Source organism: Phoxinus phoxinus (genome assembly GCF_949152265.1).
Source record: "Phoxinus phoxinus genome assembly, chromosome: 8".
NCBI lineage: Eukaryota > Metazoa > Chordata > Actinopteri > Cypriniformes > Leuciscidae > Phoxinus > Phoxinus phoxinus.
In genome coordinates, this window is record NC_136883.1 from 31,779,559 (window position 1) to 31,805,163 (window position 25,605).

The window sequence follows — 25,605 nt, forward strand, 5'->3', positions numbered from 1 at the left end:
ACAACTTTTGATTTTCTATACATCTGTGTGAAGCTGACAGCAAAACCACTGACTGGAGCTTTACATATTAACATTTGCAAACATATATATTATGAATCTGTATTGTGATTGAAATGATTGTGCTTAAAGAGAAACTGTACATCTTAAAGTGTCTGCTGTAGGATGCTCTTCATGCAGTTCAGGTGTCACATCCTGTCTCAGACCTGTACTCTCAAACTGTGGTTTTCCCCCATAAGCATGAATCATAAAGCAGCAGGATGTGTGTGTTCAAGGGTGTATCACACACTGCCAGCGCTGGCCTGTCTTCACCCTGTTGCCACTGACACAGTGAGCTGACATTATGGCGGCACTGACAGAGGTCCCATTTTGCCTCAAAGGTAAGAAGGTTCTTAATACAATACTTTCAGAGCAATCTACACAAACGCGTGCATAACTTTTTTTTAAATGATGTGATAGCATTATATTGCAGTGTTCAGATTAATTATTTTTTAGAGTGATGTTCAGTTCTGCATAAATGGTTCGATGCTTAATTTACAGAAGGGATAACTAAGTATCTGAAGCCACAAAGGGTTCAGTTCATGAGTCTGGTGCATATCAACCAGAGCAAGGGACGAGCGGAGAGCAGAGTTCTGGTATGTCAGCCTCTCACCTTCACAATTGTAATAATTCATATATTTATTTTGATTTGTGTAATAATTTTGTACATTTTATTTACACACACACACACACACACACACACACACACACACACACACACACACACACACACACACACACACACGTACAACACATAAACACAAATATCTGCAACAAACCACATAGTAAGACAATCATGTTTCATATTTGTGGAATTTACATTTTTTTTTAAATATACAATTTATTACAAACACACACGTGTGTGTGTGTGTGTGTGTGTGTGTGTGTGTGTGTGTGTGTGTATATATATATATATATATATAACATTTTATATATATTTTTTTATTGTATTTAGTAATACATGTTTACCACAAATATGAGGAAAAAAATGTATATGTATTTCAGAATGTCTTAGTATTTTGGTTTGTTGCCCTTTTGCTTTAAAGACAGCATTGAGCTGCATGAACTCTCCATAAGTTTGTTCAAAACCTGATGATCATGTTCTCCGGCATGATTGATGATTTGAGAATAATATAAAAACAGCCTCATGTCTGTTCAAAGAGTCACATGATCAATGTCATAAATGAATTTGAAAACTCTAGATTCTCCCAGTCTCGTCAGTAATACCGAATGACATGTAGAAAGCAGCACTCGCTGCTCACGGTGCAGAGATGTGCTGATGAAACCAGCATGTCTCATGCTCTGCAAGAATCTGCTTGCACACTCAGCACTATTCGTTCATTTATCATAGCTGCATGCTTCTCTCTGTTTAATGTGAAAGAGTAAGCACTGAAAAGGCCAAAAGTTTTTTTGGTGGTTTTTGTCAAACAATATTGTTATAAAACAATATTTTTTAGGTTGGTCGCTGAGCCATAAAACTGAAAGCCACAAAGACGGATAGCAGAGAGTACCACTGAAAGGAAGTAGCTAGCCTGTTGTTGTGAGCTCTTTTTGTGTACCAGCAGATGGCACCAGTCTCATTTACACTGTTCTGTTGTGTTCTTGTTCTTCAACAGGTGATGTCTCAATGGAGAGCGCATGTGTTCCACAGCAAGCAGCCAGTGAAGGTGCATGGGAGACAGTATATCAGGGCATGTAGATCTCAGACCAGGGCCGTAGCAATCATTTTAACTGGGAGACGTTCTTCCTCTACTTTTAGATATTTATATGTTTCTACATGCATGCACATGCACACTGACTTATCAAATTGTTTCTACACCGCTGTCTTTAAAAAAAAACCCACTGAACTTTAACAAAAAAGAGTTTCAGAAAACAGTGATCCCAAAAATATTTGTACACTCAAGTCACACTTAAAAATGTCTAAATGCTATTCCATTAGATAAAATAATAATAATAATCAAGTAGCTCTCGATTTAAAGATAGCACATCATTCAAGCAAAACATTTCAAAGTTAGTCAATATTTGGTTATAACATAAATTATTAAAAATTGTTATGACAAAATGTTGCCCGGAAAACAGTAATATAAAGTTGTTACAAAAATTAAGTATTTGCAAAAAGATTTACAATTATATTTAATGTAAACAGACAGTCAAATAATAAATGAAATAAGCCAATAAAATGAATTAAATTATATAAATGCATTTTAAATTGAATCAAATCATTTACATTTTAAGTTTTGAGAAAATGGTACGGTTTGTTTGCAGATTTTTTCAAATATTGTTTTCAAATAAAAATTGATTTCATACTCAAGTGTGGCTTAAAAAATGTTGTCATCATTTACTCACCCTCAAGTTGTTTCAGCCCTGTATGTGTTTCTTTCATCTGCTGAACATAAAAGATGCTTTGAAGAATGTTGGTAACCAGACAGGTGATGATAGCCATTGGCATCCACCAAAATATCTCCTTTTGACAGAAAGTCATACAGGTTAGAAAACACTTCAGGGTGAGTAAATGAGCCTGAACTATCCCTTTAAGTGTCCATCACTTTATGAGTGAAATGTGTATCAGAACAGGCTCATTTTATGGGGTATTTTAAAATGAAATGGTTCAAATTCAAAGTAATGTACGGTAACTTTAATATTACATGACCACGTAGCTCTTGTTTCAGCACCAAAATACCATTTGTCATTCAGAAACAATAATGTTAAACTTCACAATTAGAACATCAGATGCGTGAAATACATCAGAATAAGGAAATGGTCAGAGAGCCAAAAAAAAACACCCAATAACCTTGAAGAGTGAATTGCCGCTGTGTTCTCAAAATATACAGCTGATAAAAAAAGTAGGTTACAACCTTGAGGGTCAGAAGGTCAAGTCCAGTATTAACTCAAAGTGCTGTAGGCGGGAATAATTATTTGTAGAGATTTATATTTCCTCTGAGTAATATAGACTCTTCTGCTGTTAGCACAGCTTGATGTGAGTTCATAACTGAGGATTTTGGAAAAGATGGAATGACATACTCCTTTAAGAGTTAGATTTGTGAAAGAAGAGCTATTAGCTCCTAATGGAGAGCAGTTAGATACTGAACGTGCATGACTCAATACTAGTTTCTGTGGAAAGAGAAAAAAAAAAATCCTCGTTCCAAAGCTCAACTTCTGTGTTTGAGTTTCAATAAATGACCCAGCCTCCCTGACCCCCCACTTTCTCTTCTATGTTAACTTGTGAGTCACTGTATTTCCAGTGTTATTTGCTGCTGAGTGTGTGTGCCGTTTACAGCGCTTCTGTCTCTTGCTTCAGGTGGAGAGTTCCTTTAGTTATCTGGAGATCTATGCCATCATCATCAACAGCATTGAGCAGGTAAGAGATCTACAGAATAATGAACATTTAAAGTTGCTTATTAATCTAAACATAAGTTTTATATGCTGCTTTGGGTTGAAGCATCTGTGATTTTAACTGTTTTTGTGGAGACTGTGATTAATCTTTTCAGTATTCTGTGATGAATAGAAAGTTAATGATTTAAAATAGATCTCTTTTGCAAGTAAAAGTTTTCACTCTCAATTTTGATTAATGTAATGCGTCCTAGTAGAATACAAGTTTTAATTGAATAAATAATCGAATTAAAAAAATACTGACCACAAATAATTTAAAGGGTAGTGTAATATTGTCAAATATGATTTTTCTATGTAAATGATGAGATAATGCTTTGTAATTATAAAAACATTTTAAAAATGTACAATATAAATACATGCATTAAATGTAAAACAACAACTTTTCACAGACAGTGATGACAGTTCTACAGTTATCAACATCTTAAATCTAGTAAAGATTTTCATATTAAATTTTTTATTTTTTTATTAACTCTATTCTTGTTATATTCCCTTGGCAGTAAACTGTTAAAAAACGAATTACCGCTGCTGTGAGGGTGTTTCTAATACAACGGCTCAGGGATTGGCGGCACATTTCACATCATTCTCTCTTCTGACAGCTTTAATCAATCTTCAATATTTTTTTCCCTCTTTTGGAAAGTGGTGGAAACTCTATCATGGATTTTTTATTTTGCCATTCGAGCAAATGGGAGTACAAAACAGATTTCTATTCACCGCTAATGAAGTTTACCCAACTATGACGACCCCCGCTTTGTGGAACATCGGAAATGTGAAAAGGGTCCAATGACACTTTCTTTTACTGTAGTTTTTTTAGGGTCTTTTTGCTGTTTAAATTGCTAACATATCCATAGTATAATGTAAACATAAAGTTGAAAATACAGGGAAGTTGAGGTCATTTTTCAAATGTCAAACTGTTGGTGGCAGTTTCATCTCAAAAGAAAGATCCTCTTTCAATCAGCCAGCCAGTTATTTATTTATCACTTATCATCATCCCTTGCACTTTGTGTTTGTGAGGTGGTTATCGAGACTGACAGGCAGAGCTACATTCTTACCCTGATGTCAGTGAGAGATCTGGAAGCTGTGGTCAGCCATGTCACCGCCTCACTCAAGAAGATCTTTCCTGATTCATCGCCAGGGTGAGTGATCTGAGAAACATCACATCTGATCAGTTCGGTACACGGTTTCACAGACAAGGCTTAAGCCAGTCCTGGACTAAAATGCATGTTTGAGCTGTTTTAACTGAAAGCGACTTGCACTGACGCATCTTAAAATATGTTAGCGGCATTGTTTTGTCTCATGATGCACACCAGTAAAGTTTTATTCTTGGGTAACTAAGGCCTATTATTGGCTTAATCTAAACCCTGTCTGTGAAACTGGGCCATAGTGTAATGTAAATATAATTTAAACACAGGAACGTTGAGGTAATGTTTCAACTCTGATCTCTGATCAATAAATGAAAATTAAAGACTACACTCTTAGAAAAAAAGCTTCTGTAATCTGTATAGCTATTATGCTATTTAAAGGTTCGATTTGTTTAGGAGGTCTCCTACAATAGGTTTGCATGCATCCAAGGACAAAAAACACTTACATTTTTTCATAATATACATTGCACATCACCTCATTTTTCAAAGGGTCTGAATACAATAATTCAGTCGAAGATTCATATTTATAATAAATTAGGGGATCCCATTATGGGATCACTTTATGTTTTAAGTAATTTTTAATTTTAGATCAATTTTATGAGACCGCTTGTAAACATCCTTTATCACTAGAAAAAAGGTAACACTTAATTTTGATGGTCCACTTTAGACATGATACTGACTATAAGTACCTTTGTAACTTCATGTCAACTAACTCTCATTAAAGTATTAGTAGACTGTCTACTTAGTATCTACTAAAAAAATATTTTTCATAGACCCCTAACAGACATTCTGCTAACTATAAGTAACTTATTCTACTAACCTGAACCCTAACCCTAATCTAACAGTCTACTAATACTCTAAATAGAGTTAGTTGACATGTAGTTGCAAATTTACTTGTAGTTAGTACAATGTCTAAAGTGGAACATCATAATAGTGTAGCCGAAAAAAATAAAGTATTACGCAATCATTTAAGACCTTTCTCCTAATATAGAACCTTTTTGGTATAAAATGAGTTCACTTGCAACAGTGATTTATTTCCATGTTTGTGTATTAAATGTCTGGTGTAAAATCTGGGTCCAATCTGGGTAATCAATCACTGTAAAAAAGTGGATGATCTTTATGGAGTTTCATTTTTCCATAATTGTCCCTTATGATAAACTCTGATGACTTTTAAACCATAAGGTCTTCTCCAATTTGACTCACTTCTTCTGGTAAGTCTTAACAGATTTATCTGCCCACAAATGGAACAAACTTGACCTTTGAATGTGTGTTGGCTGATGTGGTTACACTGATCCTACACGTCCTTTATCCCCCTCCATCTTTTTCTTGCTTTCAGGAAATTGCTGAAGAAAGTTCCTCCTGATCTTCAAGAGCGGCTATGCGGTCTTGCCTCCAGAGTTGAAGAACATGTGAATGGAGCAGTTGGACCATGTGGTCAGATGACTGTCGACAATCACATCTAGATGTTGTTTAGATATATCAAAGTGCTTTGATTTGATTTTTCTTCTTCCTCTTTGGTGCCTTGCAGGAGGCTTTTCAGACACCTATGCAGCGTTGTGTGACTTCAACGAGTTCCCGTGTTGTGTGGAAGTTCAGTGGGTCTGTGGTAGTCACTACTAACAAGAATCGAAAATGTCAACGGTTTAGAAATGATGGTTTTAAGAACTGTTGCTTCTGTTTCTAGGATGTTGATAATATCTACCATGTTCAGAACTGTCGGGTGTTCAACCTCCTCGACTTCAGTCATTTAGACAGCAGGTATACAATGAAACATATATCTCTGGTTAACATCTAATATCTAAATATATATAAATTTTTTATATATAAAACTTTAATATACACTACCTTTCAAACGTTTGGGCTCAGTCAGGTTTCAACAAGTCTCTTGTTCTCATCAAGGCTGCATTTATTTAATCAAAAACACAGTTAAACAGCAATATTGTGAAATGTTTTCTATTTTAATATATTTTAAAATGTAATTTATTCCTGGGAATTTTCAGCATCAGTGTCACATGATCCTTCAGAAATCATTCTAATAAACTGATTTGCTGCTCAAGAAACATTTATTATTATTATTTTCAACAGCTGTGCTGCTTAATATTTTTTTGTGGCAACCGTGATACTTTGATTTTTTTAATTAAAAGATAAAAAGAAGAGTATTTATTTGAAATATATATATTTTTGTAACAATATGAAAATCTATACTGTCTCTTTTGATCCATTTAATGTATGTAATGTGCTGAATAAACTAACAATAAAAAAACGTACTGACCCCAAACTTTTGAAAGGATGTATTTTAAATACATAAATTGATTCATTGATTAATAATAGTAATAATAATAAATCTGTTAATGTCAATAGGGACTTGGCTTTAGCAGTGGGCGCTCTGTCCTTCAACCAGTGGTTTACCAAGATATGCAGCAGGGACTTCAAACTGGTATGTATGGATACTACTGGGCTAATAATCATGCATACTGATAAAGAAAGCTGTTAACGGTATGGTAGGCAGTTTCAGAGAGGCTAGCAATAGAAAAACATGGCCTTACCCTACTTTTAACTTGGAGCAGAATTGTTGTTCTTGTTTAGACTTTGCTTATTCAGTCGTGTCAGACCTTCGTCTCCTCTCGCTCCTGGCTGTGGAAAGGTCAGATAAAGGCCACTTTCCAAATAATAAATTGCTGGCCTGACCATGACAACAAGACATGCTCAAGGGCGACTTTGATCTCTGTGTGATGCAGTGTACTCATTTAGATGGAGAGAAACAGAGAGAGGATAACAAGGAATTGTAGCCGAAGCCACTTTCTTGAATCAATCAATCAAGCAAGCCTATTCTTTATTTAATTTTTTCAATATTTTGTGGCTGCACAGATCACAATTCTTCCCACTCCACATGTCTATCATAGTGTATCATGCTCAATTCATGTCAATTTTGGTATGTCTGTTTGCCTTCTCTTTGTTGTCAGAGCCCTGATGTGCAGGAGCAGGTCCTCTATTTGATCGCCCGGTCCTGTGCGCTGGAGGAGGTCAGTCTGGAGGCCAGCGGACTCAAAATGTGAGCTTAATCAAGGCCCCACTTATGAAAAGTTAAACACATTTACCAAATGTGTTACTTTGAAGCAAGTTGACTCTTTTTGAATTCACGATGCAGGGATTTCGCTGTCAAGATGGCCTCCGCTCTTCGGGACAGTTCTGCCTCTATTGTCCATATCATCAACCTGTCTGTCAATGCAATAGAGGATAAAGGTTCTGATGCGGATTCTTTCTGTAATCTGAGATTAGGTTTTGGTGTTCACATTTTTCTGTGTCACAGGCTGATGTTATGATTTCTCTGTTTACCGGCTCTCAGGTGTGATTGCTCTCAGTCAGAGTTTGTGCAAATTGTCCCGCGGCCTCAGTCAGCTGAACCTATCCAAGGTCTCCATGTCCCCAAAAGGTGCAGTTTTTATCTCTTACTCCTGTTGTACATGTCAAGATGCTGCTTCATGACTACAAAAGTAACTAGATTCAAGATAATAAAGGGTTGGTTGCCATGGCATTGCTTTGTGAATGCTAATTTAGGGTCTTCCTGTTACCCTAGGCCTCGGCTGTCTGGTTCAAACCCTTCATCAAAGTACATCTCTCTGCAACACCCTGGCCCACCTAGATCTGAGCGGAAACATCGGCTGCCTGGCCACAGAAGAGGCAGTGGTGAGTTTAATAGAGCTGGGGGGATGTAGGGGCTGGTGTTCAGATTTGTACTTGCGCTGCCAATTTTTTAACCCCTTAAGCGGCACCCTCCCCATTTTTTTAATAGACATGAAAATGCACATTCCGAACTTAAATGGTTATAATTCAAGAAATAAATAAAGAAAGTTAAACAGAAAAAAAGTTAAAGGAGTTTGAGTTTATGAAAATGTAATTATTCATATTTTATATAAAATATATATTTTCAAAACCTGGAGTACTCTAAAAATGCTAAAAAATCAAAGCCAAAAATCTGAAAAAGTTGTGTTTCAAATTTTAGGTTGATATCTCAAAAAATAAGCTTTCAGTAAGATTTTGTTTGGGCGCAGTACCACACTTTTCCTCTAGTTGACTGTTCCACTAGTATTACTGCCCATATAAGGGCGCCTACATTTCCATATGTTGTTTGAGTGATCTGAACCATTATTTTTTACAATTTTCATACAATTTATGAAGTAGACATCCTATTCAGAAGTAGTATTGGAAGTTTGGCAGATTTTGAAATGCATTCAACCTCTAAGAAACACAAAAGAACACGTATGTGCATTATAGCTCGCTGCCACATCACAAATGGTAAATCTATTATTTTTTTCTTTATATTCAAAACATTTTCAGACCTTTTTTTCTAAAAGAATTGAATGGATGCTATCTTTTGAACTCTTGGCATTAAAACAAACTGAGGTTTCTACCATTCTTTCATGATTTTTCATGTTCATCGCTATTTCAAAATAAAGGTCTGAACACGCCTTATAGGAGTATGAAAATATTCTTGTTGCAAATTGATAATTTACGGCTCCTCTGTAATTTATTTTGAAAATCAGTCTCCAAATGTGTCAACTAGAGATTGTAAGCTTTCAGATGATATATAGTTTGTCAAGATTAGTTTAGGTTTAGTATTGGATATTACTAAATATCGTCACCTTCCTAAAATAATTGCCTAAGTCATTTGAAAATGAAAAGGACTTAGGCAATTATTTTAGGAAGGTGACGATATGCAATGGCTATGCCAATATAAACAGGCCCACCACAAACATATTAAAAAACGATTTATATTACATTAGATACACTTTTGAAAGAACTCACCAAGGCTACATATATTTGGTTTCACTTGGCTGCATATGTCAAATAGGTTTTGGCAGCATTGCAAAATTTAGCGAACACTTGGGACAGGATGGCGTTGAAATCTCATGCTTGTCTGTCTCTCTTCTAGAGCCTCTTTAAGTTCCTGTCTGCTCCAAATGCAGTTTCTCACCTCGACCTCAGCTACACAGACTGCCCCCTAGACACAGTGAGTCCCATCAGTTATATTCTACATTTGATTTGACTGCTCATATTGTGGTGTAAAATGAATCAGGGAAGTTAAATACTGACATATATAATATTTATCCAATATTAGCCCATGAGTCTGGGAATGACACTGTTTGTACCCAAAAGCTAGTTCAGTTGTTTACCAAATAATGCTTGAATTTTTCACTTCAGTAAAGAATCTTGACGTACCTTTCCATTTCTGTTTCTCTCTAGCTGTTTGTGTCTCTGTCTGTCGGCTGCTGCACTACTTTGAGCTACCTCAACCTCTCCAGGAACACCTTTTCTCATAGGTGAGCCATCAAAAGTGACATTATGAAGTGTAAGCGTCTCTACGCAGGCAGCATGTACATACTGATCTGTGTGGCTGTGCTAGGAAAGTACGAGAGGTGACGCGCAGTGTGAGGGATTTCTTTAGCAAGAACACTGTGTTAAAATACGTGGGATTGGCTGGAACTAAACTACCTCCAGAGGCTCTCAGGTATGGGCTTTATTCCAATATTAGCATGAATGTATGTGTTATAAGCTTAAATATCATGACAAGCTTTGGATTTAGAATCTGTTCGCTTATGGTCTAAATATCTTCAACGAGTTTTGTACACAGCACTGTTCAAAAGTTTGGTGTCAGTAAAATTAAAAAAGTATTTTATGCTCACCAAGGCAGAATTGATCTGATCAAAACTGAAAATAGTAATATTTTGTAATATCTTTTACTATTTAAAATAATTTTCTATGGAAGCTTGTTTCCTCCACTTTTTTTTCTTTAATTTTTTTCTCAGAATTGCGTTATATAAATTCGCAATTGCAAGTAATTAAGTCAGAATTGTGAGATATAAACTCGCAATTGCGAAAAAAGAATCTCGCAATTCTGACTTTATTTATCAGAATTGTGAGTTTATATCCTGTAGTTCTGACTTTATTTCTTGAATTTGTGAGTTTACATCCTGCAATTCTGACTTTATTACTCTCAATTGTGAGTTTATATCACGTAATTGTAAGGAAAAAAAGTCAGAATTGTGAGATGAAAAAGTAGCAATTATATTTTAAATTGTTTTATTCCGTGGCGGAAATAAGCTTCCATAGTTTTCTTGTTTGATCCATTTCAAATGTGATTTTTTCCTGTGATGGTAAAGCTACATTTTCAGCATAATTACTCCAGTCTTCAGTGTCACATGATCCTTCAAAAATCTATTTTAATCTGCTGATTTGGTGCTCAAGAAACCTTTCTGATTATTATCAATGTTGAAAACAAACAAAAAACAGTATTTTTGTAGAAACCGTGGCAGATTTTGTCAGTATTCTTTGAGGAATCTAAAGTTCAAAAGAACAGCATTTATTCGAAAGAAATCTTTCATAACGTTAAAAATGTCTTTACTGTCACTTTTGATCGATTTAATCCTTGCTGAATAAAAGTATTATTTCTTACCTCAAACTTCTGAACGGTAGTGTATTTAAAAAAAATCATTATTAATGTCCAGTGTTAATGTTGTTTAGATTGTTACTACAGGGCTTGGCCACCAACACTCATCTATCTGAGCTGGAGCTTGACATCAGCTGCTGTGAGGTACACACACTGACATACACATCGAAGTATTGTGTGAATCTGTTCTTAAAACTGTGTGTGATGTTGTGGTACATGTAGCTGAGGTCGGCTGGAGCTCAGGTGATTCAGGAACACATCTTCGAGGCCAAGGCCATCCGCAGCCTGGACCTGTCTGACAACGGTACAGTCTCTCATTTTATTCTCATTCACGGCTCCAGCAATTTATTAACCCTCCTTTACACCTTCCTCTTTATTTCTGTCAGATTTATTATATTGCTCTCACTCGACTGTCTCTTTCACAACAGCACTAGAGAGGGTCACAGGGTCTCTCCTTATATCGGGTTCTCAATCATATCTGACGGACACATGGAGAGATTGAGGCATACATTTATCTGACTCGCTGTGTGTGTGCATTTGTCCTCTTGCCTCTCAGAAAACCTTTTTTTTTTCATAAGATAAGAAAGAAGTAAATGGTGCGTTGTGTAAATACCTCATAATACTTGCAGACATTTACTGCTTTATTTGGCATAGATTCTTTAGGGAAAATCTGTGGAATGGATATAAACATGGAAACTGTTTTAATCTCATTGGTCCAAAATCCTAATTTTAATCCTAATCCTAAAACAGGATTCTAAACACAAAATATGCACAGAATTTTTACCTGACAATTTTCACAATTTAACCGTTCAAATATGTAGGATTTTAAGGAAGAATTCATGTAAATGTGTTAACATGCTTCGTATTTCTGCTTTTAAGCTATAGGCGTCCATTTTTAAGTGTACACATTTCCCTTTGTTTTTCAAACTGAGAGAAGTGAAATTCATCATCGTTGGTAATCAACAGCATGCCACAGATGCTGATGACTGAGCTTATCTTGTATTTAACCTGGAATATTCCTTAGTTCGTTGAATGTGTATTTGTAATATTAACCAGATATCTGCTTAATAGAAAAATAAATTATTTTGGATGTTTTCGATGCTTCTCGAAGCAACTAGTGTTGCTTTTCAAGACAGAATCTTGTGAAAATATTGAACTCTGGGAGAAGATGGAATCAGGCCATGCTATTTTTATAACCCAGGAGGAGATGAAGCAAATATAGGCGTTGTTGTATCAGCTACATGAGGAGAAAGGCTCAACACATCAGTCAGAATACCACATGACCCACTGGACCCACACTGTACCCCTGCAGGGCTATCATCACACCTGTCTGAACACACATACACACACACACACACAAAGGAGGGAGTGAGAGGCTAGTGTCTGTGTGATCAGTAAGTAAGAGAGATATTTGAATTATAAGATGTGAAAACATACTTGACTGGAGCACTGGAAATTATTTGACACTTGTATTGATTGTATGAAAGGCGCTGTAAGCGATTTATGGAATCGTATGCATAAAATTATCCTAATTCCCTAAATACAAGTACGTATTCATTATACGTGACTTATTATTAGATACAAGTACGTATTCATTCGATACTAGTTCTTATTATTAGATACAAGTATGTATTCATTAGGTATTTAAGAGATACTAGTTTTTATTTCCTAGATACAAGTACTTATTCATTAGATACGTGTCTTATTATTAGATACAAGTACGTATTCATTAGGTATTTAATAGATAGTACTTATTCACTAGATAAAAGTACTTATTAATTAGGTACTATTAAGTTTTTAATAGATACTAGTACTTATTCATTAGATACTAGTACGTATTATTAGATACAAGTATGTATTCATTAGGTATTAAATAGATACTAGTACTTATTCACTAGATACAAGTACTTATTAATTATTTACTATTACCTACGTAGAACGTGTTCTGTCTACTTGACAGGTAAAAACACAATGTTTACGGCATGTAGAAAGAAGAGGCATGTCTAATTTGTTAGCTAAGTGTGGCGGCCGTAGTAGAATGGCTAACATGACTTGTAGTGAAATTAAATTATTAATAAAAACAACTCACAATTAATAATTCAATTTTTTTCTCTCTCAGGTTTTGAGAGCAATATGGTTACATTAATTCTCTCCATTGGTCGCAGTCATTCTATTCGACACCTTTCAATCGGACGCAATTTTGCCATGAAGTCTAGGTAAGTGCCATGCAGTTTAGGTGTGGATTATTCATGTTTTTTGATGATGTGTGTAATTTTTTGATTGTTAGATGGGGGATTATTTAGGAAACGTTACATTTCTACATGTGGTGCTGACATTACACATTTCCCTTTTCTCTCAGAGCTCTTACAGATGTGCTACACCGCCTTGTACAGCTAATTCAGGAGGAGGAGTGTGTGAGTACATCATTTTTAATGTCAGAAACCCTACACACATACACACACACTTTCCATTATTCTATTAGAATCAGGCCTCACTCATATCATTTGGGAGAGGCTGACTGTAGATATGACTATTACTGTAAAATTGGATCACACGTCCCCCATCCACCATGGGTTACGTCCACCAGAACGTCCACCTACGGACCACAGCTCTCACATAACACTGAGAGTGGGAAGAGCTGCTGTCTTTGCCTCAGTTAGCAGTGGAGATTGGAATGTGTGTTTTAGCGTCTATTCGTGTAATACTAGTACCACCAATAAAGAGAGAAGGTCCACAGAGACCCCCCTCCTTCTTAATTTCTCCAGCAAGCCTTGAATTTTAATTACCCAGAATCCCTCTCCATCAAGGCTCGCCCGGGCTCAGTAATTACACAAGCAGCTCTGACTCAAAGATAGGACTCATTAAAACAAACTCAACTTTATATAACTTTATCCACATTAATAAGAGCATTTATGCTCTCCAAAGAATCAGCGCTGGCCTGTCACGACCCAACCTGCTCAGTCAATGCTGCATCTTAAGCTAATGAGACCTGATAGAAATCTTAATGAGACTTACAGCCAAAGGTTAATGACTCCATGAATTGACTCTGAATGTAAGATCAACGGAACTTGATAAAGAAAATGTATGATAGCTGTCTTACATGATGTGCATATATAGCTTGGATAGTGACCTTTTACTTTCTTTTTCAACCTTTTTAGCCACTGGAGTCTCTCTCTGTATGTGACTCAAAGTTAAAAACAGGCACCACTATCCTCATCAACAGCCTGGGAAGCAACGCAAGCCTGTCAAAGATTGATATCAGCGGTAATTGTATAGGGGACACAGGAGCAAAGATGCTAGCAAAGGCCCTCATGATCAACACCAAGCTAAAGTAATTTTACATGCACACATGGTGACTGTTTCCTTTGCTGAATCGGACATGTTCCTGGATCATTGTTCCAGGAGACAGAATTTATATAGTCATAGTTAGTTACAATGGTCTTGCTTGTTAACATCAGTTAATACATTAACTAACAATGAGTACATGTAATTTTACAGCATTTTAAACCTTTTAAGTAATGTTACTTAAAAAGAATGTTCATATTCATGTTAGTTGTGCATTATGAGTTACATAGTTAATGTATTAATAAATGTTAAGATTAACATTAGCTAAGACTGATGAATGCTAGCAACTATTTATCCTAAAAATGTATTAATAAATGTTAAGATTAACATTAGCGAAGACTAATGAATGCTGTAGAAGGATTGTTCATTGGTAGTTCATGTTAACTAATGCCAACAAATGAAACCTTATGCCTTGTTTTCTGACAGAACGCTGGTTTGGGACCGGAACAATGTGACTTCTGGAGGATTTATGGATGTGGCCAATGCCATGGAAAAGTGAGAGTAACCCACCGACCGAAAGTGTTTTTTCAGTGAATTGTATTTGTTAAAAAGTTTGTATTTTTGTGTGTTCAAACAGGAACTTGACACTACAGAACATGTCCATTCCTGTGGGTGATATCCTTCAAGCCTATCGAAACACCCCAGAGAAGACAGAGGAAGCTTTACAGAAAGTTAGTTCTCATTTGCAGTACTATAGAAAGCAGGGAGAACAGATGACAAGATATAACTGACTCTTTTTGTATGCACATATGTAGATCCAGGCCTTTTTATACAGGAACAATCAGAGACAGTGTGCAACGGGTGGGGAAATGTGTCATCTACAGCATGGATTGAAGACCTCTCGCTCTGAACAGGTTTGCCTGGATATATTCTTCCTATATGCCACTTTAACTGCCTATTATATAGTAGACTGTAAAACTAAATACTAAGATTTCAAATCGTAATGACAATGTGTCTGTCTCTTTCTCTTTGTGCTCAGTTAGTGCAGGATCTCTGTAAAAAACTACAGGAAAGTGTGCATCCTTTAACCGTCTATAATATACAAGAGGTGCAGTCGGACATTTTGCTTGCAGAGGAAGCGCTTCAACATGCAAAGACAGCCATTAGTGTATGAGATTACACACATACATGGTTTGCAATATTACAGATTCAAAATCTGATCATTTTATACTCTACTGTTCAAAAGCTTGGAATCGCTACGATTTTTGAATGTTTAGTGCTCATCAAGACTGCATTTATTTGATCAAAAATTCAGTAAAAACTTATATTATTATCATTTAAAATTTACAATGTAAATGTAAATGCATTTAAAATAACTGCTTTATATTTGAATACATATTATATGTAATTCATTCCTGTGATGGCAAAGCTGAATTTTCAGCATAATTACTCCATTCTGCAGTGTCACATGATTATTCAGAAATCATACTTATATGCTGATTTTGTGCTCAAGAAATATTTCTTACGATAATCAATGTTAAAACTTTGATGCTTAATATTTTTTTGGAAACCGTGATAGTTTCTTTTTCAGCATTCTTTAATTAGTAAAAGTTTTATATAAAATATAAATATTTTGTAACATTGTAAACGTCTTTACTGTAAGTTTTGATCACTCTAATGCTTTCTTGTTGAATAAAAGTACTAATATCTTTCTATTTTTAAATCTCCCCAAACTTTGAACAGTAGCTAGTGTACGAGCCATTGCTGTTATGCAGTACTATTTGAAGTATTTCAAAAATGAGTGTACTTATAACAGGGTACACCGGATTTCAGAAATGTATCTGATCATTTAAGATTTACATCTCAAGTTGTAGAATATGTAACATAAAATATTAAGACACATAATATGAGGACGTTTAGATGCACTGCATAGTAGTAATGGCTGATATATTTTTCGGATTAAAATTGTTATAACAATGTGATGATGCCCTAACTCGTGGTGTTTGACATTTGACCTTGCCTCTCAGTCTTTTGCAGGACTCTATGAGTTGGGCAGAGCGCCTTCTAGTGGTCACATGCTGAAATGCATTCTCAATGACGCAGCTACAGCCCTGAGGAGTGAGATCACTGAGGAAATCCAGGTAAAGTCATGTTTTTTGGGTGTGTGTTTGCATACAGAACTTGTTGCGTCTGTTATGTAGTACAGATTGCTTTAGTGGAGGTCGCTGTAATTCAATGGCAGTATAAATCAGACCTTCTTTTGTGCTGTGCAGGAACTGGCTACGGCAGTGCTGCAGTCCGCACAGCTGACCTGTCCCAGAGTCGTCCAGAGGTCAAGTGTCAGCGAACAGCTGGCGGACCGTGTGTCCAAGAAGACACGTCAGGCTGCGCACTTCATTCAAAACACAATGCAAGAGGCAGAGAACAACATCAAAAACAAGCTCAGGTGCGAGACTAACAATATTAAACTCTTAACGCCTCCCCTCAAAAAATATGTATTTGTTACTCATGTTTACCCCTCTCTCACTAATTCTCAGTGAACTGAAAGTGTCTGTCAGTGTCTCTCTGGTGGAAAGTATAATTGATGAAGTTCTTCAGGATTTGTCAGTGGCTCAGGAGAAGCTGGTGAGGGTTTGCATTTATGAATGTGTTTATTGTGCACATGAGAATTGTGTGTGCGTATATGACATGCAACATACATCTCTCTTGCTTTTAGGACAAGCATATGAGGGAGTTTTCCCAGTCCACCAATATCAAGGCCAATGTTCCTCAGCTCAGAGTGATGGAGCATGAATTCCCTACAGATGATGTGAGATGATTCGATTCAAGCATTCTGATCTGCCACTTACTCACGACTAGCATACATGAACTCTCAAAAGTTTAGGGACAGATTTTTTTTGTGAAAGAAATTAATAATTCTAATAAAGGTACACTATGTAACGTTTTGGCCCTCTAGCAGTTAAAAAACAAAACTGCATGCATTATGCATAAGAACATTGTTTTGGTTGTGCTTTGACTCTGCCTGACTGTGCAGATGAATGTGGTTATCTTACTGCTCATAAAACATTCACTACTAGGCTTAAGATATATAATCAAGTTAGATAATGTAGCTACACCCATTAATAGACACGGTGATTCCTTGAAAATAAATCCAGACCATAATTAAAACCATCCCATCAGGTCTGAAATATAAACACTTATAATAGGCTTACCTTAGTGAATCAAGGTAAACACGTTTTGGAAGAAGGATTAATAATGTAATTACTCGTTATTTAAATTTCATTAATTTTTTACAAAAAAGTTACATAGTGTCCCTTTAAGGAAAGATGCATTAAAATGTTCAAAAGTGGTGGTAATTTTATTTCAAATAATTATAAAAAACGTATTAATGCCATATTCTACATCCCATAATCCTACCCAATACCTAAACTTAACAACTACCTTACTAACTATTAAAAAGCAGTAAATACGAGTTTATTGAGTCAAAAGTCCTAGTTAATAGTTAGTTAATAGTGAGAATTGGACCCTTATCTAAAGTGTGACCAATTATTATAATTTTTTTGTAAACCAGACGTTTAAACCCCACTTTTGCAATTTAATTGCTGTGCGATAACAGGTGTGCTTATCAGCTGTGGCTTTAACACGGCTCATCCAATCAGAATTTAGAGTTATCTGTTTTAGATTTTGAACTCCATTATATATTCAAGTTGTTGCATTAATGTAAAGTGAGAGTTTGATTGCAGTTTTTCTCTCTGCGTGATCATAGTACGTCCCCGTCATCTGGAGGAACAGCTTCCACTCCCGTAGCATCCGTCCCGCCCCTTCCATCAAAAGTAAGTCCCTCGTGTCTTGATGCCGACAAGTGCTTCTTTCTCTCTTTCAATTCGTCTCTGCTTTTGCACTCCTAAATCAAATGTGATTGGGTGTAGCTTACACTGGTGACACCATAGCTGCATGTTACTTGAAAGCTGATTGGCTGTAAAAAAAAACTGGCACCACACAACACAGCTGTTGAGGTCAGAGGTCTGTTTAATTATGCAGTCATCAAAGATGTCAGAGCAGGAGGGGTTAAAGTCTCTTATCTGAACAAAACCAGCATGATATTTATGAAAACGGTACTTTAACACCTTTTAGCAGGCTCGATTTTTTGTAGTACAACTTTAAATTTGGAATAAAACTTGGTTAGACATACAGCTTTGGTTTTCTAGCAGTTTTAGAGTCCCAATTATTTTGTAAAATATATATTTAGCATCATAATAATTTATATTGCTTTAACCCTAAACTTCTTTTTCTTCTTTAAAAAGAGACTAACCTTAGGTCTGTATTCCAAAGCATTCATGAATTACAACCATTTAGATCTATGCTAAAAAAAGGGGGGTGGCAGTTAACAGGATATGGTAAGGCAGATCTCATTACGGTAAACGACAACCTTTACCAAAGCACACGTAAACTGATTTAATGACAACCCAATGTGTGATCAACTTATGCAAATGTGTGAGACTGAGTGTGTATGTGTTGCAGTATGTATTGTAGTAGTGCTATAGTGCACATGTGACATCAAAAGCGTGCTTTGTTGTTTGAAGTCCTGGCTGTGAGAGCGGGATCCCCCTCTCATGGGATTTCCCCTCCCTCTCTAATTGGTGTCTATCTGTGGTGTGTGTATGAGCCTGAGATAGCAGGGGTTTGATTTTGGGAGGTCCCACCCTGTCTCTACTATATATAATCAGCTGTGTAACACACTGCTGGCAGCAGCTAACTGGAGCATAGCCCTGTTACTCTCACACCACTGAGCCCCTCAGACGAGGGAGGGGGGCCACCCGCTTACAACCATGACACAACCCCTCCCCCAGTCCCACACCCTTCTCTTCCTCTGCTCTTTTGTGTATACCTGTCCCCTTTTTCTCATTCCAGTCACATTTCACCCCACGATAAATCAGATGAAGAAATTATCATTTGCTGAAAGAAAATGAAGCCTGTTATTTGTACCATTTTTTGTATTGTGACATTTTTATTATCATTACTGTAATGCTAAATCTACTGTAATTTATGCAGTTGCTTTTTAAAAAAAAGAAAGAAATGAATGCTAAAGAAATTGATCAAAAGTGACAGCCACAAGACATGTATGTTACAAAAGATTTGTTTTTCAAATAAATGCTGTTCTTTTAAACTTTCTATTCATCAAGTAATCCTGAAAAAAATTCCACAAAAATGTTAAGCGACACAACTGTTTCCACATTGATATTAATAAGAGCAGCAAATCAGCATATTAGAATGATTTCTGGAGGACCATGTGACACTGAAGACTGGTGTAATGACGTATGTATAAATAGTTAAATATTTTGTAACAGAACACATTTTAAATTGTAATAACATTTCACAATTTTCCAGTTTTTACTGTATTTTTGATCAAATAAATGCTTACCTCTTGTATATATACATATATTTAAACTTGTATGTTAACAGGTAGTATTTCTTTTTTTTACTAGGTCATTTATGTATTTCAGTGATTATTATTGTAATACGGTAAAAATATTACAGTAATGAGAATTGCCACTGAGAATAATGACGAATCGGAAAAATACTACAGAAAAAATTTGTGGGGAAAATGCTTCATTGTCATAAATAATGTCACAGTGCAAGAATCCTCTTCATTTAGACTTAATTTCCTATATGCAAACTATAATTCTAAATAAATACTGTATTTTTATTGGTTATTGATTTTGGGGTAAAATATGACATTTTCTAGACATGTTTTTGGGAGATTCCTCGGCAGCCTGCATCTATCATGTGAATATCCCGAACCATTCGTGATATCCAGTTTTATCTCCCCCTTGCTTTTTCCTGCTTTTTCCGCAGATCTTTTATGCTCCCTCTCGTATCCTCTGCTGCATATCGGCAGATCCATCGCTCCATCTCGATCTATTTCTTCCTCTCTATGTAGATACACACATCATACAAGCTTCAGTCTCACCCCTCCCTCACTATCTCCCTCTGTTGTCCCTTATATCCTCCCTCTTTCTCTCTGCAGGTTTGTTAGATGTGGAAGGGGAACAGCAGGCGCGTGCGGCCACACATCCCCAGCAGGAGGTAGAGGAGAGAGGAGGGGGAGGGCCTCAGGTCTCCAGGGTAGGAACGGAGGAGAGGAGGCGGGCCCTGTCGTTGTCGTTGGTGACGGGGCTGTCAGTCACCGCGGCAGGCCAGCTGAAGCCAGGAAGCTCCTCCTACTCGAGGAGAGAGGCGGATGCTGCTGCTGCTGCTGCCGCTCTTAGCAACAGAGAGCCCCGGCGCTCGGAGCCTGCACCTCCTCAGCCCCCTATGGACCTGCCCATCGAAGGCCACATACTGAGGCACTACACCCGCTCCAGGCCCAGACCCAACCGCCAGAACAGGCAGCCTCCCAGCAAGCCGCAGGTAAGACGGGAGGGTCGAGAACTGAGAAGAAAGGAGCATGGGAAGGGTATTGAGAGGCTGAGATGGGGAGAGAGAGGGGGAGGGAGACTGCTTTCTGACGGCTCTGCTCAGGTTGATTCGTCCGCAGACACCCAGCTCCTCCAGGCTCTCTCTCACACCGTCTCCTCCACCCCATCCCCTCATTTTTTCCTTTCTCTCGCTCACGATATGTGACGAGAGATGCCCAGGGAAGAGGGTGCTGCTGTGGTGGGTTGAGATTTTTAGGGTGTGTATCCTCCACTGCCATTTTCAGGCAGAGTGTGTGTGCCGTCGTGTTTGTGAAGCTCAGCTGGGCGGTGTGTGTGTGTGTGCTGTCAGAAAGGGGCACAGTCTCTGTCCAGCAGTGATTATTGTCGTTTGAGCTTGGTGTGTGACTGCTGTAGCATCTCAATTATTAATGTTCCCAGATCAAGGAGGATTTCTCCCTTTCTTTTCGCACCCTCTCTGTCATCAGGAACGGAGGATCCCTCTATTCGTGGCATTCCCGGGGTGTGGGATCAAAATCTGTTTATTCGGTTGTACAGATTCACCTGGGCGTTGTATAAAAAAGAAAATGAGTGCGTGTTTAAACAAAATGTAATATTTAAGATTGGCGTGTGACAGTCGATGTATTTCTGCCGCTGATGCTGCAACAACAGTGTGTGGTTGCACTGGCACACTGCGATTCTGTTGAGTCCATCCCGTCTTTCCTGTTGAGTCGAGACTAATGTGAGATATTATATCCTCACTGCGGTGTCTTCATTACGTGAGTGTGAGATGGACAGAAAAGAAAAGGCAGAGGATGTTTTTTTCCTCATATCTGTGTGTGTCCACTTGTACATCCTGTGAATGGCCATTTGATAAATGGTTGCCATAGTGATGGGTTTTACAGTGTTCTCAATTGTAGCTGCTCACACACACACACACACATGCCTTTACACTGTTGTGTGTCTAATGTGCTCCTATGGCATGTGGCCTGTTTATTGATGCCGCCATTGTGAGGTGTGACGTGTGCGTCTTTGATGCTGTGATAAAGGTGCTATTGTGCCCTCACATTGTGGTTGTGCCAAATCTGTGTGGTTGTCAGGTATTATATAATCACAGGTATATTGAAAACTACCCTGTCGAGTCATTTGAGCCACATTTTCTTTCTTTGCCGCAGAAATTTCGTTTTTTTTGCGTTCGTTGAATTTAGTTTTATTGCAAAAAATGTGCTATGATGGTACCATGTTACAGTGATGGTATCAAATAGTAATACCACAGTGTATAGTGCCTTACAAAAAATACCATGGTACCATGATATATATACACTGCCGCTCAAAATTTTGGGATCTGTACAATTTTTTTATTTTTATTTGAAAGAAGTCACATATGCACATCAAGGCTGCATTTATTTGATCAAAAATACAATAAAAACAGTAATATTGTGAAATATTATTACCATTTAAAATAAATGTTTTCTATTTTAATATATTTTAAAATGTAAATTATTCATATGACGGCAAAGCCAATAATTAGCCATTACTCCAGTCTTCAGTGTCAGATGATCCTTCAGAAATCATTCTTATGCTGATTTGGTGCTCAACATTTTCCATTTTTATAATCCATGTTGAAAACAGTTTTGCTGCTTAATATGTTTTGGCAACTGTGATACATTTCAAGAATCTTTGGTCAATACAAAGTTCAAAAGAACCGCCTTTATTTAAAATAAAGATTTTATAATTATTACAAATATCACTTATGATGTTTATAACTTATAATGCCACTTATACTGTCACTTATGATTACCATATTTATTTGCCATGGTACTTCGAAACTGTATTACTGTCACGGTAGTTTCCTCAAAAATCATGGTAATGCCATAGTACTACTATAGTACTGTGATACCATTTGATTCCAACTATTAATAACACTAGTAGTTTCCAAAGGTATTTAAAAATACTATGGCAGTGTCCACATAAATAATGATAATAATTTGGTACTGTACTGTGATGTGATGTAAATCACTGTATTCACTTACCATGGTGCTCCAAGGTGTGTCTAACAATACCATAGTACAGTAGTGTACAATAGTACTATGTTACCATATACATATCATTACCACTTTTATTTACCATAGTATCCCAAAGTATGTAAAAAAAAACGTCATAGAATTACTATTACGGTAGTGTCCACAAAAGTCATGGTAATACCATAGTACTGTGATGCAATGTACAAATTATTACACCTTTATTTATCGTAGTACTCCATGGTATGATGTATTACCATCATAATAGTGTCCATATACACAATGAACATGCAATGATAATGTACTGTGAAATGTGAATTACCTTATTCTTTTACCAGGTTATGTCTGAGAATACCTCAGTAGTCCACAAAAATCATGGTAATATCATGGTATTTGCATCTCATTAGATGTGTTAAAATCTTGTGTGTGCTTACTTTAGTGTAGTTAGTCAGTGTGGTTGGTAAAGTATAGGATGATCTATATAGTCATTTGGTTGCCATTTATATACTCTATACTGTTACATTATGTCATCGTCTTAAGAGACCTGTGGCTGTTTCTGTGTTGTCACGATGACTGGCTTGTGTAAGTGTAATGCTGAATTTCATGACTGCCTGTTGTTGGTGAGTAGTAGTACCAGTCACTATGGATAGTTTTTAGAGTGTGTATTTTCACACAGTTAAAGCCCGTTCACACCAAAAACAATAACTATAATAACGAAAAGATAACTATATTAGTGTCCACACCAACGCATGATAATGTTCTTTTCAGTGTGTGTCACTAAAACCGATACCGTTATCATTGTAGTTATCGTTCTTGATATGAATGGGCCTATACCCTGGTTAACGCTGTGTAATTGTGTGTGTGAGGTCATTTTTTCAGAACAGACACTCTCTGGAGAGTTTGGCGCCACTGTTATCACAGACGTGAGCACGGAGGGATGAAAACACTCCTGTCATTTCCTCTGATCACCTGAATGAGTGTGTGTTATATGTGTATTCTTGTCAGCATGATCTGTTGGCGAGGGTGTGTGTCCATATTGTGTGACGGCCGGTCATACTCCTTGGCTGGTGAAAACCCAATGACAGGTGGTGCCTCAGGGAGAAGCTCATGTGACTGGAGAAGAGATGATGCTCTGATGGTCCAGTGTGTGTGTGTGTGTGTGTGTGTGTGTGTGCTTTTTTCCTGTATGACCCTGCAGGGCTGTCAGCAGTGGGGGACAACCAGGCCCTGTGTGGGGTGTCTCTATGGTACCGCCTACTCATTGGTCTCAAGACGACACACCCCAAAAAAATGTGTCCAGGGCTCTGTGAGTTTTAGCGATGTCCCTGTATCCCTTTTAAATGATCACAGCTCCTGCCTTTATGATGGCTGCATAAGCATTTCTTTTATTACCTCTGCAGTTTCACACACCCATACACACAAACCGTGTATTCCACAAAATGGAATCATTAAGATGATGTTTCAGGAGAAGGCAACTCATTTCCCACAAATACAATAATACAGTGCCCATTATTTTTTTATTTTTTTTAAACATTACATGCAATGATCCCAAGTGATTAGCTAACATAAAATTAATCACCATGAAAATTAGATTGTCTTTATGGAAGCTTGTTTCCACCACTGAATAAAGAATAAAAAATAAAAAAGCTGGTTGCCACATTTTATCTCACAATTCAGATTTTTTTTTTCCAAAATTGCGTGATATAAACTCGCAATTGCAAAAAAAAAATTCTGCACTTGCAATTCTGACTTTATAACTCACAATTGTGAAATAGTATATCTACAATTCTGTGAAAAGAAGACAGAATTGCGAGATATAAACTAACAATTTCGAGAAAAAAGTCAAAATTGTGAGTTGAAGATTTATGGAATATTGTTTCCGACACAAAATAAAAAAGACAATTGTGACTTTTTATCTTACAATTCTGACTTTGTTTCTTAAAATTGCTACTTTATATCACGCAATTCTGAGAAAAAAGTACAAATTGTCAATGTTAATTTGTAATTGTGAGATTAAAAGTCGCAATTTTCTTATTTATTTTTTATTCCATGGTGGAAACAATCTTCCATACGTCATCAACTCGCCTTCAACTATTAAAGGGGTTATAACATGAGAAATCGAATTGGCTTAGATCTTTGGACATATAAGACATCTTTGTACCATTAAAACATCCTGCATGTTTCAAAGCTTAAAATGTCCTTCTAATTATATACAAAGCATTTATTTAATCAAGTTCCAAAAACGCCTCGTTTTGATATCGCGTGATCTGTGATGTCACACGTAATACATTTGCAGAAGACTGCCTCCAGAGCAAGACATCGACAAATAGTTTTACATCATCGCATTTAGGCCCCACCCACTGGCCTTCAATTGCTTAATGGGCGGCGGACATTTGCCTACACTGGGTCTGAGCTTCGCGTCTAAAAAACCCATTATAATCACTGACGCTGTCTACGCTGGATACAGTTTACAGATGCGTGTTCAGTTTCTGACATACTCCACGCACTTGAGTCTGTCGACAACAGGACAAATGGAAGAGTGAGAGAACGTAACGTGTCCAGTCCAATTTTATTTAAATGATTTAACAATGCTTTTGTCTAAATCTTTGTCTTTAAAAAGACGGTTTTAAATGGATAATATTGTCAAAACACTAACTCGTGTGCAATAACGCGTAGGCGTTGATACTGTTTCCTATGCAATGGCATTAGCTAAATATAACAGTGGCCGTTTACTGACCAGCCTTAAAGGAGCCGCGCCTTAAAAACAGATAATTTCAGACAGAGGGTCAGAATGAAGGTTAAAATAATTGTTTCCCCCCATATATATATATATATATATATATATATTTGTGCAAAAAACTTTATTAACA

At 36.8% G+C, this 25,605-nt stretch overlaps 1 protein-coding gene across 4 annotated transcripts in view; it reads left to right on the forward strand.

Moving 5' to 3' along the window:
• The first annotated feature begins 244 nt into the window (after positions 1 to 244).
• Positions 245 to 25,605, forward strand: part of carmil2 (capping protein regulator and myosin 1 linker 2) — a 37,509-nt gene continuing 12,148 nt past the window's right edge. For all 4 annotated transcript variants that reach the window (XM_079621408.1, XM_079621407.1, XM_079621409.1 and 1 more), the window contains exons 1-31: positions 245 to 377; positions 538 to 632; positions 1,653 to 1,703; positions 3,335 to 3,394; positions 4,438 to 4,559; positions 5,902 to 5,999; positions 6,094 to 6,164; positions 6,250 to 6,323; positions 6,927 to 7,002; positions 7,529 to 7,617; positions 7,714 to 7,808; positions 7,912 to 7,998; positions 8,143 to 8,252; positions 9,499 to 9,576; positions 9,810 to 9,886; positions 9,970 to 10,074; positions 11,088 to 11,157; positions 11,236 to 11,317; positions 13,133 to 13,229; positions 13,373 to 13,427; positions 14,172 to 14,344; positions 14,785 to 14,853; positions 14,936 to 15,029; positions 15,114 to 15,212; positions 15,338 to 15,466; positions 16,326 to 16,439; positions 16,572 to 16,744; positions 16,836 to 16,923; positions 17,015 to 17,107; positions 18,065 to 18,131; positions 20,327 to 20,709. In XM_079621408.1, coding sequence (XP_079477534.1) covers positions 341 to 377; positions 538 to 632; positions 1,653 to 1,703; positions 3,335 to 3,394; positions 4,438 to 4,559; positions 5,902 to 5,999; positions 6,094 to 6,164; positions 6,250 to 6,323; positions 6,927 to 7,002; positions 7,529 to 7,617; positions 7,714 to 7,808; positions 7,912 to 7,998; positions 8,143 to 8,252; positions 9,499 to 9,576; positions 9,810 to 9,886; positions 9,970 to 10,074; positions 11,088 to 11,157; positions 11,236 to 11,317; positions 13,133 to 13,229; positions 13,373 to 13,427; positions 14,172 to 14,344; positions 14,785 to 14,853; positions 14,936 to 15,029; positions 15,114 to 15,212; positions 15,338 to 15,466; positions 16,326 to 16,439; positions 16,572 to 16,744; positions 16,836 to 16,923; positions 17,015 to 17,107; positions 18,065 to 18,131; positions 20,327 to 20,709 — 3,111 coding nt within the window. In that variant the 5' untranslated portion in view covers positions 245 to 340. The remainder of the gene's footprint in view (positions 378 to 537; positions 633 to 1,652; positions 1,704 to 3,334; positions 3,395 to 4,437; positions 4,560 to 5,901; positions 6,000 to 6,093; positions 6,165 to 6,249; positions 6,324 to 6,926; positions 7,003 to 7,528; positions 7,618 to 7,713; positions 7,809 to 7,911; positions 7,999 to 8,142; positions 8,253 to 9,498; positions 9,577 to 9,809; positions 9,887 to 9,969; positions 10,075 to 11,087; positions 11,158 to 11,235; positions 11,318 to 13,132; positions 13,230 to 13,372; positions 13,428 to 14,171; positions 14,345 to 14,784; positions 14,854 to 14,935; positions 15,030 to 15,113; positions 15,213 to 15,337; positions 15,467 to 16,325; positions 16,440 to 16,571; positions 16,745 to 16,835; positions 16,924 to 17,014; positions 17,108 to 18,064; positions 18,132 to 20,326; positions 20,710 to 25,605) is intronic.